The sequence below is a fragment of the Salvelinus namaycush genome, unplaced genomic scaffold (genome assembly GCF_016432855.1).
Source record: "Salvelinus namaycush isolate Seneca unplaced genomic scaffold, SaNama_1.0 Scaffold121, whole genome shotgun sequence".
Classification (NCBI taxonomy): domain Eukaryota; kingdom Metazoa; phylum Chordata; class Actinopteri; order Salmoniformes; family Salmonidae; genus Salvelinus; species Salvelinus namaycush.
Window position 1 is genome coordinate 99,283 of NW_024057909.1, and position 17,825 is coordinate 117,107.

The 17,825-nt window shown below is 39.8% G+C and overlaps 1 protein-coding gene across 1 annotated transcript; it reads left to right on the forward strand.

Moving 5' to 3' along the window:
- The first annotated feature begins 376 nt into the window (after positions 1-376).
- Positions 377-16,067, forward strand: LOC120036105 (protein NLRC3-like). Its single transcript, XM_038982581.1, has 8 exons — positions 377-402; positions 653-774; positions 2,728-4,528; positions 10,688-10,861; positions 13,968-14,141; positions 14,308-14,481; positions 15,301-15,347; positions 15,484-16,067. The coding sequence occupies exons 1-8, from the start codon at positions 377-379 to the stop codon at positions 16,065-16,067; spliced, it is 3,102 nt and encodes a 1,033-aa protein (XP_038838509.1).
- Positions 16,068-17,825: the final 1,758 nt, after the last annotated feature.

Genomic DNA, 17,825 nt, shown 5'->3' on the forward strand with positions numbered 1-17,825 from the left:
GAATTTGGGCCCTGCACTTTCACTGGCTGTTGTCATATTTATCCCATTAACGGGATCTCAGCCATAAGAAGCTAATGGTTCTTCAACAATGTTCAGAAATATTGACTGTTCTGTTATTTCTTATTGCAGCTGAGTGAGCTGTGACTTACATCTAAAACCAGTCTCTCTGGGGAGAGAGAGGAGGAGACCACTGCCTCTAAAATGAGTCTCTCTGGGGAGAGAGCAGGGGACCACTGCCTCTAAAATGAGTCTCTCTGGGGAGAGAGAAGAGACAACTACCTCTAAAATGAGTCTCTCTGGGGAGAGAGAGGAGGAGACCACTGCCTCTAAAATGAGTCTCTCTGGGGAGAGAGAGGAGGAGACCACTGCCTCTAAAATGACTCAAGACACCAGTTCTAAAAGGTAAGAGATTAAATGTAAAATATACAGTTATCTTAAAGATATAAACGAAGAGAAAAGTGTTCACAAATGACATAAAATGGAGGTCTATATCATTCATTTAAATTGCCAAAAATGGATTTACCAATTGCAGACTGTAGCTTTAAAAGAAACATCAGAACTTCTTGAAGTTCCTATATACAGTTGTTAAAAGGAAGTAGATGAGGTATTGATGTGATATTGATGAGGTGATCTGTCTCCCTGTTTTGTTCAGTGTCCAGAAGCCCAGAGCAGTGTCCCCTACAACCAGCCTGCTATCAATGAAGAGTGATCAGCCACCTGCTTTCAGCCAGGAACCATTACCAGATGACAATAAGGAAGTGGAGAGTTTGGGCAGTGAGGTTAACTTCTTGCGACTACAGGGGGTGCTGTTCCGAATTAGCATTTTGTCGTCTCCAAATTAAACTGCCTAGTACTCAATTCTTGCTCGTACAATATGCATATTATTAATTCTATTGGAAAGAAAACACTTTCTAGTTTCATACAAAGTTGGAATGATGTCTGTGGGTGACCCAGAACTCTTTCTACAGCGAAATCCATGACAGACAGTGAAAGGTCTGAGAGCGAAGCTCTGGTTTCAGATCAGTTTTTAAGGTCTCTGTCTATCCTATGGAACGACACGAACTGCACCCGCCTTCCCCTGGATGTCAGTAACCAATGAGAAGTGGAATGGGCCTTCTCCGTAGCTCTCAGAGGTTATAAAAGACCAAGGAGTGAGAGTAGCCCCCCTTTCGACGCTCGCCCTTACGCAGGAAGGGACCTCCGGACGCCATTTTCACAGGCTCGGTTATCAACTTGAAATGTATCCGTCTGTAATTTAATTCGATATAGGACTTAGAAACATCATAAGGTAGTTAATTTAAACCGTTTTATAGGAAATTATATCCGTTTAGTGCGATTTTGAGGAATTTCTTTGTTGTGCACTCTGAAACTTTGGACACGTTTTGGGGTCCCGTTCGATCGTTAGTGGATATTTCGAAGGACAGAGGACATCTATCGACCAAAAGACGTTTATAACATAGAAAGGATACATTGCCCAAGAATATGATGGAAGAACAGCTCATAGTAAGCAATATTTAATATGATAAATTGTTGTTCTGTCGAAATATTTTAAACGCATATTTCGCCATTTTGTTTGGTGTAGCTTCACTTGGCGAACCCTGTATTGAAAAGTAAGGATAATTTTACAAATGTAAATCAGCGGTTGCATTAAGAACTAATTTGTCTTTCGATTCCTGTCAACCCTGTATTTTTTAGTCAAGTATATGATTAGCTTTCAATTAAACTAGATCACTCTGATAGATGACGTCAGACATATTGAGGCTTGATTTCCTAGTATTTTTATTGTGTAACCACGGTTTTGTATGGCTAAATATGCACCTTTTCGAACAAACTGTATATGTATGTTGTAAAATGATGTTACAGGAGTGTCATCGGAAGAATTCTGAGAAGGTTAGTGAAAAAATTAATATCTTTTGGCGATGTTGACGTTATAGCGCTCTTTGGCTGGAATCGATGCTCTGGTAACGTTTGCACATGTAGTATGCTAACTTATCGATTTATTGTGTTTTCGCTGAAAAACGCTTAGAAAATCTGAAATATGGTCTGAAATCACAAGAACTGGGTCTTTCCATTGCTATGCTTTGTCTATTTTTATGAAATGTTTTATGATGAGTAAATTGGTCATACACGTTGCTCTATCTAGTAATTCTAGTCGATTTGTGATGGTCGGTGCAATTGTAAACTGTGATTTCTACCTGAAATATGCACTTTTTTCTAACAAAAACTATCCTATACCATGAATATGTTATCAGACTGTCATCTGATGGTTTTTTTTATAGGTTATTGGCTATCAATATCTTAGTTGAGCCGAATTGGTGATAGCACCTGAAGGAGTAAGAAACTGATGGAGTTAGAATAGTGGTGTATTTTGCTAACGTGTTTAGCTAATAGATTTACATATTTTGTCTTCCCTGTAAAACATTTTAAAAATCTGAAATGGTGGCTTTATTCACAAGATCTGTATCTTTCATCTGGTGTCTTGGACTTGTGATTTAATGATATTTAGATGCTACTATCTACTTGTGAAGCTATGCTAGCTATGCTAATCAGTGTGTGGGGGGTGGGGGGTGATCCCGGATACGGGGTTGAGGTTCGGTAAAAGTTAAAGATCACACACAACCTTCTGGACAGAAGAAGTAAGACTGTGTTTCATACAATATTACAAAGAACGGTACAAACGCCCTTTATAAAACACACACACAAACAACTCTCTTTGTTTACCTACAGGTCAAACCCTGCTGACAGTCCAACAAGACATTAAGGCTAAACTGAAACACAAGTATCAACACATATCTGAAGGAATTGGACACCATGGAAACCAAAGTCTGTTCAAGGACATCTACACAGAGCTCTACATCACAGAGGGTGGAAGTGGAGGGCTCAATAATGAACATGAGGTTAGACAGATAGAGATGGCATCCAAGAAACAAACCACACAAGAGACATCAATCAAATGCAATGACATCTTCAAGCCTTTACCTGGACAAGACAAACCTATCAGAACTGTGCTGACAAAAGGAATCGCTGGCATTGGAAAAACAGTCTCTGTGCAGAAGGTCATCCTTGACTGGGCAGAAGGAAAAGCAAATCAGGACGTTCATTTCATGTTTCCTCTTCCTTTCCGTGATCTGAACCTGAAAAAGGACCAATACAGTCTGATGCAACTTCTTTCCCACTACTTCTCAGAGCTGAAAGAGATTGACAGCATTGAAGATGGTGAAACCAAAACTGTTTTCATTTTTGATGGTCTGGATGAGTGTCGACTTCCTCTAGACTTCAAAAACAATGAGAAGTGCTGTGATGTCACGAAGCCAACCTCAGTGGACGTGCTGCTGACAAACCTCATCGAGGGGAATCTTCTTCCCTCTGCTCTCCTCTGGGTAACCTCACGGCCTGCAGCAGCCAATCAGATCCCTCCTGAGTGTGTTGACCAGGTGACAGAGGTACGAGGGTTCAATGATCCACAGAAGGAGGAGTACTTCAGGAAGAAGATCACAGATCAGAATCTGGCCAATGATATCATCAAACACATGAAGACATCAAGGAGCCTCCACATCATGTGCCACATGCCAGTCTTCTGTTGGATATCAGCCACTGTCCTTGAGATGATACTGAAAGTGGCAGAGAAGGATGAAGTCCCCAAAACTCTGACCCAGATGTACTCACACTTCATGCTCATCCAAATCATTGTGAAGAACAAGAAGTACAACAAAGCCACAGAGACAAACCCAAAGGAACTGTCTCAGTCAGACAAAGAGATGATCCTGAAACTGGCAAAGCTGGCTTTCCAACAGCTGCAGAAGGGCAACCTGATCTTCTATGAGGAGGACCTGAGAGAGTGTGGCCTTGATGTCGCAGAGGCATCAGAGTACTCAGCATTGTGTACAGAGATCTTTAAAGAAGAATCTGGGCTGTACCAAGACAAGGTCTACAGCTTTGTGCATCTGAGCATGCAGGAGTTTCTAGCAGCAGTGCATGCTTTAGAATCATGTCTGGACAAGAAGGAAAATGTTTTCTCCCCCACTAGTGATGATGAAGAGAAGGAGTCAATCCAGTTGTCTGACTTACACGAGAGCGCAGTGGACCAGGCCTTGAAGAGTGAGAATGGACACCTGGACCTGTTCCTCCGCTTCCTTCTGGGTCTCTCACTGGCGTCCAATCAGAATCTGTTACGAGGCCTTCTGACACAGACAGGAAGTACAACACAGACCAATGAGGAAACAGTTGAGAGAACAGTCAGGTACCTTTCAGACAAGATCAACCAGGAATCCTCACCAGAAAGGATCATCAACTTGTTCCACTGTCTGAATGAACTTGGTGCCAACTCTCTAGTTGAAGACATGCAGACCTCCCTGCATTCAGGAACTCTTTCAGAAACAAGACTTAAACCTGACCAATGTTCAGCCCTGGCCTACCTGTTACTGATGTCAGAGGAGGTGCTGGAGGAGTTTGACCTGAAGACATACAACACATCAGAGAAAGGTTATCAGAGGTTGCTGCCGGTCGTGAAAACCTGCAAGAGAGCACTGTAAGTTCTGTTATTGAGATGATGTTTACAGTATCATTATAATGAAGGATTTGTATATCTAACAGATTATCTCCTCTCTCCAGACTGGATGGCTGTAAACTCACATATAAATCCTGTGAGACTCTGGCCTCAGCTCTGCAGACACCAAACTCCCCCCTGAGAGAACTGGACCTCAGCTACAATGACCTGGAAGACAGAGGAGTGGAGGAGCTGCTCTGTGTTGGACTAACCAGTCCACTCTACAACATACAGACACTAGTGTGAGTTCAATATCTTCATTGTCTACTGTGTGTTTTATATATTTTGTATTTAGTTAGTATGTGAATGTTTTTAATATTATTTGAACATCTTGGTAAATATGCAGAAACATACATACAATGTGATAAATATATCAAACTAAGGTTGAATATCTTGAGTGAGATAGTATGTTTTTAACATTGGAAAATCATGTGTCCTTTTGTTATTGTCTTAATGTATCTCATTATTCTTAAAGCTTTGCATATTTAACAGTGTATCGACATTAGTGGTCGACCGATTATGATTTTAACGCCGATACCGAATATTGGAGGACCAAAAAAAGCCGATACCGATTAATCGGGCGATTTTTATTTATTTATTTATTTACTTTTTAATATATATTTTGTAATAATGACAATTATCACAAATATGACACCTTGCTTTCCCTGGTGCCAATTCAATGTAATTGTCCCACACTGGTGCTCTGCTTTTCTCTGCTATCTGTAAAATGAATATAATCATACACACACAGCTCTCTGAAGTGACAAGGATACTGAAGAGTCTGCTTAGGAGACACAAATACTCTCAACTGTTTGAATAATAAAACTACAGTTGAAGTTACCTGTGATGAATGTTGAAAACAACTGTAATTTCTATATGCAGGGAATCCTATTTTAATAATGGGTATGAATTGACTACCAAAGTGTGAGTCATAAATCCCATGACACCTTCCAGCAAAATCTGAAAAGCGGTTCCTTCATTCATATATTCCATAAGATATTTTTAGATTCACTTCAAATCAGGTCTGTGTTTCGTGTAGGCTTACACCACCTTGCCAATTTAATAACTGTGTAGATATCCATAGGACAAGGTAACTCTGATCAATAGTGGATAAATATAAGCGAAGTTTTTATAAATTGTAGAGTGGATTTCTTAAAATATGTTGAAAAACGTTACCTTATCCTAGCGAGATTTACACGACTATCAAAACGCTGAGGCGTTTTAAGCCTGCACAAAACACAGACCGTATTTGACCGTATTTGAAGTAGATCAAGACATTCTCTATGGAAGACATGAACGGTAAAATAACTTAGGAACCGCTTTCAAGTTCAGCCGCAAATTGTCATAGGAATTATGACGTGTCGACTATTTCTCTCTATACCTTTTGTATTTCATATATCTTTGAATATTGGATGTTCTTATAGGCACTTTAGTTTTGCCAGCCTAATCACAGGAGTTGATAGGCTTGAAGTCATAAACAGCGTCAAGCATTGCTAAGAGCTGCTGGCAAACGCAGTAAAGGGATGTTTGAATGAATGCTTACGAGCCTGCTGCTGCCTACCACCGCTCAGTCAGACGGCTCTATCAAATATCAAATCATATACTTAATTATAATATAATAAACACAGAAATACGAGCCTTTTGTCATTAATATGGTCAAATCCGGAAACTATCATTTCGAAAACAAAACGTTTATTCTTTCAGTGATATCCGGAACTGTTTCTTAGTTTATCGAACGGGTGGCATCCCTAAGTCTAAATATTGCTGTTACATTGCACAACCTTCAATGTTATGTCATGATTATGTAAAACTTGGGCAAATTAATTCCGGTCTTTGTTAGGAAGAAATGGTCTTCACACAGTTCGCAACGAGCCAGGCGGCCCAAACTGCGGCATATAACCTGACTCTGCTTGCACTGAACGCAAGAGAAATGACTCAATTTTCCTAGTTAATATTGCCTGCTAACATGAATTTCTTTCAACTAAATATGCAGGTTTAAAAAAAAATATATACTTCTGTGTACTGATTAACCTCTAACGAGCCTCTACCCCGGGTCCGGGATCACCCCCCACCCCCCCACACACTGATTAGCATAGCTAGCATAGCTTCACAAGTAGATAGTAGCATCTAAATATCATTAAATCACAAGTCCAAGACACCAGATGAAAGATACAGATCTTGTGAATAAAGCCACCATTTCAGATTTTTAAAATGTTTTACAGGGAAGACAAAATATGTAAATCTATTAGCTAAACACGTTAGCAAAATACACCACTTTTCTAACTCCATCAGTTTCTTACTACTTCAGGTGCTATCACCAATTCGGCTAAACTAAGATATTGATAGCCACTAACCAAGAAAAAACCTCTTCAGATGACAGTCTGATAACATATTCATGGTATAGGATAGTTTTTGTTAGAAAAAAGTGCATATTTCAGGTAGAAATCACAGTTCTACATTGCAGCTGCAATCTGAAATAGCGTTGGAAGCAGCCGGAATAATTACTGAGACCGACGTCAATTACCAAAAGAATCATCCTAAAACACTTCAGAAAAATAGACAGCCTACAGCAATCGAAAGACACAGATCTTGTGAATCCAGAGAATATTTCAGATTTTCTAAGTGTTTTACAGCGAAAACACAATATAGCATTATATGAGCGTACCACAATAGCCAGAATCACAACCGCATTTACCAGCTGTAAATGTTAGCGATCGTAACAACCCAACAAAAGATATATAATTTGACTAACCTTGATATACTTCATCAGATGACAGACCTGTAACATCATATTACACAATGCATATAGCTTTTGTTCGAAAATGTGCATATTTAGCAGCACAAATCGTGGTTATACTATGTAATCACTACAAACATTGCATGTATTCTGGCCGGCGCCATTTTGGATTAGCGCCTATTCTTATAAAAATACTATTCATAAACTTGACTAAAAAATATAAGTTGGACAACAATCGAAAGATAAATTAGTTCTTAATGCAATCGCTATGTTAGATTTTTAAAATTAACGTTACTAGACATATAGTGTGCGTTGCAGCCAGACCAGTGCCTGCAAAAGTGGCGCGCAAACACTATGACATTTTTCCACATAAATACATAATAACATCATAAATAGTTCCTACTTTTGGACGAGCTTCCATCAGTATCTTGGGCAATGTGTCTTTTCTTCAAAAGAATAGTTGCTTTGTTGTAAAACGTCCTCTTCACCTTTGGAACTAGCTGCTACCATTAGCTATGTCGCACACACATGTCCAAATCCTCAAACTAGATACAAAGGAAATTCAGAAAAATAGCACTATACTCGCATAAACTGATATAAATCGGTTTCAAATAACATCGTTATGATGTTTCTAACACCTATATTTAATTAAATTACAGACGGATACATCTCTGGTCGATAACTGAGCGTTCCAAAATTTCATCCTGACTTCTTGCCAGGCGCCATGACGAACGAGACAAAGAAAGGTACTCTCGTTCCATCCGGCTTTATAACCTCGGACAGCTACGCAGACAGACCATTCCACTTCTCATTGGTTACTGACATCCAGGGGAAGGCGGGTGCAGTTCAATTCCAGCCATAGGATATACACAGGCTTTAAAACTGAACCCAGATCAGAGGATAATTCTCAGACCTTCGCAAGTCATGTCAGGATTTTTGCTGTAGAGGGAGTTCTGGGTCACCCACAGACATAATTAAAACGGTTTTAGAAACTAGACAGTGTTTTCTATCCAATATTAGTAAGGATATGCATATTGTACGATCAAGAATTGAGCAATAGGCCGTTTAATTTGGAGACCAAAATATGCTAATGCGGAACAGCACCCCCTATAGTTGCAAGAAGTTAAGAAAGGCATTGATGTTTATGGTTAGGTACATTTGTGCAACGATTGTGCTTTTGTTAAATCATCACCCATTTGGCGAAGTTGAAGTAGGCTGTGAGTCGATGATGAATTAACAGGCAATGCATTGATTATATGTAACGCAGGACAAGTTAAAAACCTCTACTTCATCACCCTCCCGGATCCGGGATCCTCCTCATCAAAAAAGCTGACTAGCATAGCCTAGCCTAACGGGACAGGGATATCATATAATATAATTTTCATGAAATCACAAATCCAATACAGCAAATGAAAGATAAACATCTTGTGAATCCAGCCATCATTTCCGATTTTTAAAATGTTTTACAGCGAAAACACAATATGTATTTATGTTAGCTAACAAACCACAATAGCCAAAGACTCAACCGCATATTTTCACCATGTTTCTATCGCATAGGTAGCTATCACAAAACCGACCAAATAGAGATAAAATTAGTCACTAACCAAGAAACAACTTCATCAGATGACAGTCTTATAACATGTTATACAATACATTTATGTTTTGTTCGAAAATGTGCATATTTGAGGTATAAATCATAGTTTTACATTGCAGCTACCATCAAAAATATCACCAAAGCAGCCAGAATAATTACAGAGAGCAACGTGAAATACCTAAATACTCATCATAAAACATTTATGAAAAATACATGGTGTACAGCAAATGAAAGATAAATATCTTGTGAATCCAGCCAATATTTCCTATTTTTTAAGTGTTTTACAGCGAAAACACAATATTGAATTATATTAGCTTACCACAATAACCAAACACACATGCATTTATTCACCGCAAAAGGTAGCTATCGCAAAAACCAGCAAAAGATATAAAATGAATCACTAACCTTGAACAACTTCATCAGATGACAGTCTTATAACATCAGGTTATACAATACACTTATGTTTTGTTCGAAAATGTGCATATTTAGAGCTACAAATCCTGATTATACATTGTGAATACGTAGCATCGATTCACCAGAATCTCCGGAGATATTTTGGACACTCACCTAATCTGACCAAATAACTCATCATAAACTTTACATAAAAATACTTGTTGTATGGCAAATGAAAGATACACTGGTTCTTAATGCAATCGACGTGTTAGATTTAAAAAAATAACTTTACCATAACGTACAGCTTGCGTTATTGTGAGACAGCACTCACCAAAACGGCGGAGAATAGGACTCAACAATTTACACAGAAAAACTAAATAACATCATAAATGTTTTCTTACTTTTGTTGAGCTTCCATCAGAATGTTGTACAAGGAGTCCTTGGTCCAGAATAAATCGTTGTTTGGTTTTAGAATGTCCATTTCTTCTGTCGAATTAGCAACCTTAGCTAGCCATGTGGCGCAAACATGCCCATCTTCTCTTGACGCAAAGAACGGAAAATTACAAAAGTCCCAATAAACGTTGAATAAACTGATAAAACTCGGTTGAGAAAACCTACTTTATGATGTTATTATCACATGTATCAAATAAAATCAGAGCCAAGAATATCCGCCGTGTATACCGAACGCTTATCAGAAGACAATGTCGAGGTACTTTGCGCGCCAGAGAAGACAAAGACATTTCCAGACCTGTCACTCCAAAAGCTCTTGTTTGGCCTCAGATCAAGCTAGACACCCCATTCCACCTTCCACTGCCAGTTGACATCTAGTGGAAGGCGTAAGAAGTGCATCCATATCGATAAATATAAGGCAATTGAATAGGCAGGCCGTGGAACAGAGCATCGATTTCAGATTTTTCACTTCCTGTATGGAAGTTTGCTGCAAAATGAGTTCTGTTTTACTCACAGATATAATTCAAACAGTTTTAGAAACTTGAGTGTTTTCTATCCAATAGTAATAATAATATGCATATTGTATGATCTAGAATAGAGTACGAGGCAGTTTAATTTGGGGACGATTTTTTCCAAAGTGAAAACAGCGCCCCCCTATTGACAAGAAGTTTTAAACTAGTAATATCATCAACCATGTGTAGTTAACTAGTGATCATGTGAAGATTGATTGTTTTTTATAAGGTAAGTTTAATGCTAGCTAGCAACTTACCTTGGCCCCTTGCAGCAACAAGGTCCTTTTGATGCTGCACTTGCGTAACAGGTGGTCAGCCTGCCACGCAGTCTCCTCATGGATTGCAATTTAATCGGCCATAATCGGCGTCCAAAAATGCTGATTACCGATTATGAAAACTTGAAATCGGCCCTAATTAATCGGCCGACCTCTAATCGACATATCTCCTCTCTCCAGACTGGTTGACTGTAAAATCACACATGAATCTTGTGAGACTCTTGCCTCAGCTCTGCAGACACCAAACTCCCCCCTGAGAAAACTGGACCTCAGCAACAATGACCTGGAAGACAGAGGAGTGGAGTTGCTCTGTGTTGGACTAACCAGTCCACTCTGCAACATACAGACACTAGTGTGAGTTCAATATCTTCAGTATCCACTGTGTGTTTATATATTTTGTATGTAGTAAGTATGTGTATGTTTTTAACATTGTTTAATCATTTCCTTCTGTTATTGTCTTAATGAATAACATTATTCTTAAAGCTTTGCATATTTAACAGTGTATCAACATATCTCCTCTCTCCAGACTGGTTGACTGTAAAATCACATATGAATCCTGTGAGACTCTGGCCTCAGCTCTGCAGACACCAAACTCCCCCCTGAGAGAACTGGACCTCAGCTACAATAACCTGGAAGACAGAGGAGTGGAGCTGCTCTGTGTTGGACTAACCAGTCCACTCTGCAACATACAGACACTAGTGTGAGTTCAATATCTTCAGTATCCACTGTGTGTTTATATATTTTGTATGTAGCTAGTATGTTTTAGGTTTTTAACATTATTTGAACATCTTGGTAAATATGTAGGAACATTCATCAAATGTGATAAATGCAGTGGGGAGAACAAGTATTTGATACACTGCCGATTTTGCAGGTTTTCCTTCTTACAAAGCGTGTAGAGGTCTGTAATTTTTATCATAGGTACACTTCAACTGTGAGAGACGGAATCTAAAACAAAAATCCAGAAAATCACATTGTATTTATCACATTGTAAACACTCGCCGTGTTTTTTAAAGTAATTAATTTGCATTTTATTGCGTGATATAAGTATTTGATCACCTACCAACCAGTAAGAATTCCGGCTCTCAAAGACCTGTTAGTTTTTCTTTAAGAAGCCCTCCTCTTCTCCACTCATTACCTGTATTAACTGCACCTGTTTGAACTCGTTACCTGTATAAAAGACACCTGTCCACACACTCAATCAAACAGACTCCAACCTCTCCACAATGGCCAAGACCAGAGAGCTGTGTAAGGACATCAGGGTTAAATTGTAGACCTGCACAAGGCTGGGATGGGCTACAGGACAATAGGCAAGTAGCTTGGTGAGAAGGCAACACCTGTTGGCGCAATTATTAGAAAATGGAAGAAGTTCAAGATGACGGTCAATCACCCTTGGTCTGGGGCTCCATGCAAGATCTCACCTCGTGGGGTATCAATGATCTTGAGGAAGGTGAGGGATCAGCCCAGAACTACACGGCAGGACCTGGTCAATGACCTGAAGAGAGCTGGGACCACAGTCTCAAAGAAAACCATTAATAACACACTCTACGCCGTCATGGATTAAAATCCTGCAGCGCACAAGGTCCCCCTGCTCAAGCCAGCGCATGTCCAGGCCTGTCTGAAGTTTGCCAATGACCATCTGGATGATCCAGAAGAAGAATGGGAGAAGGTCATGTGGTGTGATGAGACAAAAATAGAGCTTTTTGGTCTAAACTCCACTCGCCGTGTTTGGAGGAAGAAGGAATACCTAGGATAGGATAAAGTAATCCTTCTAACCCCCCCCCCCCCCTTAAAAGAGTTAGATGCACTATTGTAAAGTGGTTGTTCCACTGGATATCATAAGGTGAATGCACCAATTTGTAAGTCGCTCTGGATAAGAGCGTCTGCTAAATGACTTAAATGTAAAAATGTAAATGTACAACCCCAAGAACACCATCCCAACCGTGAAGCATGGAGGTGGAAACATCATTCTTTGGGGATGCTTTTCTGCAAAGGGGACAGGACGACCGCACCGTATTGAGGGGAGGATGGATGGGGCCATGTATCGCGAGATCTTGGCCAACAACCTCCTTCCCTCAGTAAGAGCATTGAAGATGGGTCGTGGCTGGGTCTTCCAGCATGACAACGACCCGAAACACACAGCCAGGGCAACTAAGGAGTGGCTCCGTAAGAAGCATCTCAAGGTCCTGCAGTGGCCAAGCCAGTCTCCAGACCTGAACCCAATAGAAAATCTTTGGAGGGAGCTGAAAGTCCGTATTGCCCAGCGACAGCCCCGAAACCTGAAAGATCTGGAGAAGGTCTGTATGGAGGTGTGGGCCAAAATCCCTGCTGCAGTGTGTGCAAACCTGGTCAAGAACTACAGGAAACGTATGATCTATGTAATTGCAAACAAAGGTTTCTGTACCAAATATTAAGTTCTGCTTTTCTGATGTATCAAAGACTTATGTCATGCAAATTAATTTCTTAAAAATCATACAATGTGATGTAGTGTACCTATGATAAAAATGACATACCTCTACATGCTTTGTAAGTAGGAAAACTTGCAAAATCGGCAGTGTATCAAATACTTGTTCTCCCAACTGTATATCAAACTAAGGTTAAATATCTTGAGTGAGTTAGTATGTGTTTTTAGAAAAAAAATATTAACTATTGGAACCAAGACTTAAAAATAACTGGCACAAGATGGAGGGAATGTTGGAACATAACTAATGAAATTAAAGTTAGCAAAAATGTACGGTTAATCCAGTATAAACTAATGTATAGAATTTATTACAAGAGACAAAATTAACAAATTCTACAGCACAACGACAGAGTCATGTCTTAAGTGTAAAACTAACAATGAGTCAATAATTCATGCTTTCTGGGAATGCTATAATTCCTAAAGTTATGGGCGGAGTTAGAAGTTGTCTGTCAGAAGTATTACAATGTAAACATACTTTTAATCCGTCTGTCTGCATATTTCATGACATGGCATATGGGGGGTGTAGAGAGACCCAATGAGCTGGACGATTCTCTTCTCATCACTCATCTTGTAAAAACGTATACTAAAAATATATGAATAAATAAACATATCTTAGAAAATTAAAAGGGTTGTAAAAAGTATGTTTTTAACATTGGTTAATCATGTCCTTCTGTTATTGTCTTAATGCATCTCATTATTCTTAAAGCTTTGCATATTTAACAGTGTATCGACATATCTCCTCTCTCCAGACTAGCTGACTGTAAACTCACATATGAATCCTGTGAGACTCTGGCCTCAGCTCTGCAGACACCAAACTCCCACCTGAGAGAACTGGACCTCAGCTACAATGACCTGGGAGACAGAGGAGTGGAGCTGCTCTGTGTTGGACTAACCAGTCCACTCTGCAACATACAGACACTAGTGTGAGTTAAATATCTTCAGTATGAGTTATTATGTGGATGTTTTAAACATGTGTTAATCATGTGCTCTTCTACCCTCTAGTCTAGGTCAATGTGGTCTGACAGAGGGTTGCTGTTCAGATCTGGCCTCAGTCCTGAGTTCACCCAACTCACAACTGAAACAACTGGAGCTGAGAGACAATGACCTGCAGGACTCAGGAGTTACACTGCTGTCTGCTGGACTGGAGGATCCAGACTGTAAACTACACACACTGGGGTAAGTACAGCTGTTTCAGTCAGGTCGGTACTGAGCTTAGTAAAACAAATACTCTGAAAATCTGATGTTTCATCACAATATTTGTGTCATGGACAAATGGATGGGTGTCCTACAAGATGATTGACACCAGTACATCAACCTAGAGAGCTGTTGTGTGTCTCTGTAGGCTGTCTGGCTGTCTGGTCACAGAGGAGGGCTGTGCTGCTCTGTCTTCAGCTCTGAGGTCAAACCCCTCCCTCCTGAAAGAGCTGGACCTGAGCTACAATCACCCAGGAGACTCTGCAGGGGGACTGCTTTCAGCTGCTCTGGTGGATCCCACATATAAACCGATGAAGCTGAAGTAAGTCAGAATAGATGTCCTAATAGTGTGAGCAGCGGTTGTGTCATATGTAGTGTAGTAGGGTCAGTAACATGAGGACATGATGGTAGAATTAAGGGGAAGTTTTCTCAGCAGGCTGAGCACTCCAACACAGCATACATCATCACCACATGAACACTCTTCTTCTGTATCTCTGATTTCCTGTTGGAATTGTACTCCGTTCTGTATGCAGTAGGTAGTATAGAATACCTGTATGTCTCTAGTAATGAATTGTACTCCATTCTGTATGCAGTAGACAGGATAGAATACCTGTATGTCTCTAGTAATGAATTGTACTCCGTTCTGTATGCAGTAGGTAGGATAGAATACCTGTATGTCTCTAGTAAAGAATTGTACTCCGTTCTGTATGCAGTAGGTAGGATAGAATACCTGTATGTCTCTAGTAAAGAATTGTACTCCGTTCTGTATGCAGTAGGTAGGATAGAATACCTGCATGTCTCTAGTAATGAATTGTACTCCATTCTGTATGCAGTAGACAGGATAGAATACCTGTATGTCTCTAGTAAAGAATTGTACTCCGTTCTGTATGCAGTAGGTAGGATAGAATACCTGTATGTCTCTAGTAAAGAATTGTACTCTGTTCTGTATGCAGTAGGTAGGATAGAATACCTGTATGTCTCTAGTAAAGAATTCTACTCCGTTCTGTATGCAGTAGGTAGGATAGAATACCTGTATGTCTCTAGTAATGAACTTGGATAGTGCACCAGAACACAACAATATGGTTTAAATGTTGACTGCTTTATTAGGTCTTTGTCAGTCAATAACCTGTTTCTCCTACAGTGTGGATCATGGTGGAGAGTGCTGGCTAAAATCAGGGCTGAGGAAATGTAAGTCACTTTAATCCTAATTAACTGCATATTCAGAACTATAGTAACATAGTAACTAATCAATACTTGTTCTGTTCCTACAAAACAACATTGTATATGAAGATGTGGTTTGATTAAACTCTCCTTTTGTCTACAGATGCCTGTCATCTCACCCTGGACCCAAATTCAGCAAACCCAAACCTGATACTGTCTGAGGGGAACAGGAAGGTGACATTGGTGGAAGAGAAGCAGCATTATGAAAACCATCCAGACAGATTTGACTATCATTCCCACGTTCTCTGCAGAGAAGGCTTATCTGGAGGTCGTTATTACTGGGAGGTGGAGATGGATAGGTACCTGGATGGTGGCATGACTGTCATTGGTGTGGTGTACAAAGGAATGATGAGGAAGGGAGCTGGAGATGACAGTCGGATTGGACACAATAAGGAGTCCTGGTGTTTAGTCTGCTCTGACAGTCATTATCACTTTTTCCAAGCTGGAGTCCGAAGGAGATCCATCAATCGTCCTGATTCTATGAGAGTTGGTGTGTATCTGGACTGGCCAGCTGGTACTTTGTCCTTCTATAGTGTGTCCTCCTCTGGTACACTAAAACACCTTTACACAAGAAACACCACATTCACTGAACCCCTCTGTCCTGGATTTGGGTTTCTGTTTGGGGTTTACTCCTCCTCATCCTCAGTGACCCTGTGTCAGATAGATGACCAACACATTCAGAGGTGAGTCATAGATATGTTTGATCATTTGTTTATCATTTGTTTCTCTCTGGAATCATTTCTATAATTAGATTAGTAGTAGTGGTGTGTTTTAATGTGTTCTGTTGGACCTACAGACAGTTAGATTAGTAGTAGTGGTGTGTTTTAATGTGTTCTGTTGGACCTACAGACAGTTAGATTAGTAGTAGTGGTGTGTTTTAATGTGTTCTGTTGGACCTACAGACAGTTAGATTAGTAGTAGTGGTGTGTTTTAATGTGTTCTGTTGGACCTACAGACAGTTAGATTAGTAGTAGTGTGTTTTAATGTGTTCTGTTGGACCTACAGACAGTTAGATTAGTAGTAGTGGTGTGTTTAATGTGTTCTGTTGGACCTACAGACAGTTAGGTTAGTAGTAGTGGTGTGTTTTAATGTGTTCTGTTGGACCTACAGACAGTTAGATTAGTAGTAGTGGTGTGTTTTAATGTGTTCTGTTGGACCTACAGACAGTTAGATTAGTAGTAGTGGTGTGTTTTAATGTGTTCTGTTGGACCTACAGACAGTTAGATTTCATTGTAAATAACAATTTGTTCTGAACTGACTTGCCTAGTTAAATATCACCATCAGTATTGACTTTATGGAAGGTGACATAGTGGGTTATGTCACATTTAGTCAATGCACCCTACATAGGGAGCTGTTTTGTCACCCTTTATACACCCTTTGTATTGCCTATGAAGACTGTATGTATGCTATATAAAGCCTTTATAAGTTGTATTTAGTTTAATCACAGTCTATCCTTCTGCTTTACCAACACCAGAGAACATGGTGGAGAGAGTTGGATCAAGCCTGGACCTGAGAACACCAGAGACCATGGTGGAGAGTGTTGGATCAAGCCTGGACCTGAGGACACCAGAGACCATGGTGGAGAGTGTTGTATCAAGTCTGGACCTGAGAAATGTGAGCGTTATTTGATTTAATTGTTTTTAAATCAAAATAGTTTTAAAGCGTTCATTATAGTTGATTCCCAGGCAAGGAACACAATCACGATCTATTTGGTCAAAACAAACTTAAAGGTAGAGTCAGCGATATGACGTAGATGCACAAAGTAAACAGCATAGTGGGTCAATTTCTACAACAACTAAGAGTGGTGGAGCACAAGGCTAAACTTCTCTGCTGTTTTGGTTCCGTGACTACCACTCTGTAAGAGAGTGAAGAGAACACTTGCACATGAGCAGAAACTGTGTGTGACTGTGTGAGAGAGAAGTCAGGCATCTTGCTCATCACAATATCTGTGGTGCTGCTCGTACATCATCATTTAGCTGACTCTACCTTTAAGCTCTCATCCTAGGATCTACCAGAAATCAGACCCCAACATCTACAAAACATGGACCAGAACGATGTTGTTTCCTGCTTCCACAAACATTAATTAATACAACACTAATGTCAGATTATGGGAGGCTAATGAGTGTACATTCTGAGACTGTTGCTCACTTAAATTCATTTTTATAACAAGTCTATTTAATAATTATTCATTCATTAGTACATGAGATTGTCCATTTAAAACAACTACTACTTTTGACTTCAGGGATTCTTCAGAGCTGTAAGACTTGTGACGATAGTGAGGTAAGTCATAATGTCAATTTTTACTTTTACATACCTACAGGAGTCAGGCACAGTCTCAAAGCCAGGTGTGTACTGACCAACCATTCATACTGGGATATAGACAGTCCTGTGTTCTGCTTGTAGGCATGCAGGATTTTAGCTGTTGTCATATTTTGTCATTAGACA

What these genes read in the sequence shown, in the direction of transcription:
- LOC120036105 (XM_038982581.1), top strand. Translation starts at nt 377, where the DNA reads ATGACTCAAGACACCAGTTCTAAAAG. An exon ending in GGAAGTGGAGAGTTTGGGCA is followed by an intron (nt 775 to 2,727) that starts GTGAGGTTAACT and finishes GTTTACCTACAG; the next exon opens with GTCAAACCCTGCTGACAGTC. An exon ending in AAAACCTGCAAGAGAGCACT is followed by an intron (nt 4,529 to 10,687) that starts GTAAGTTCTGTT and finishes TCCTCTCTCCAG; the next exon opens with ACTGGTTGACTGTAAAATCA.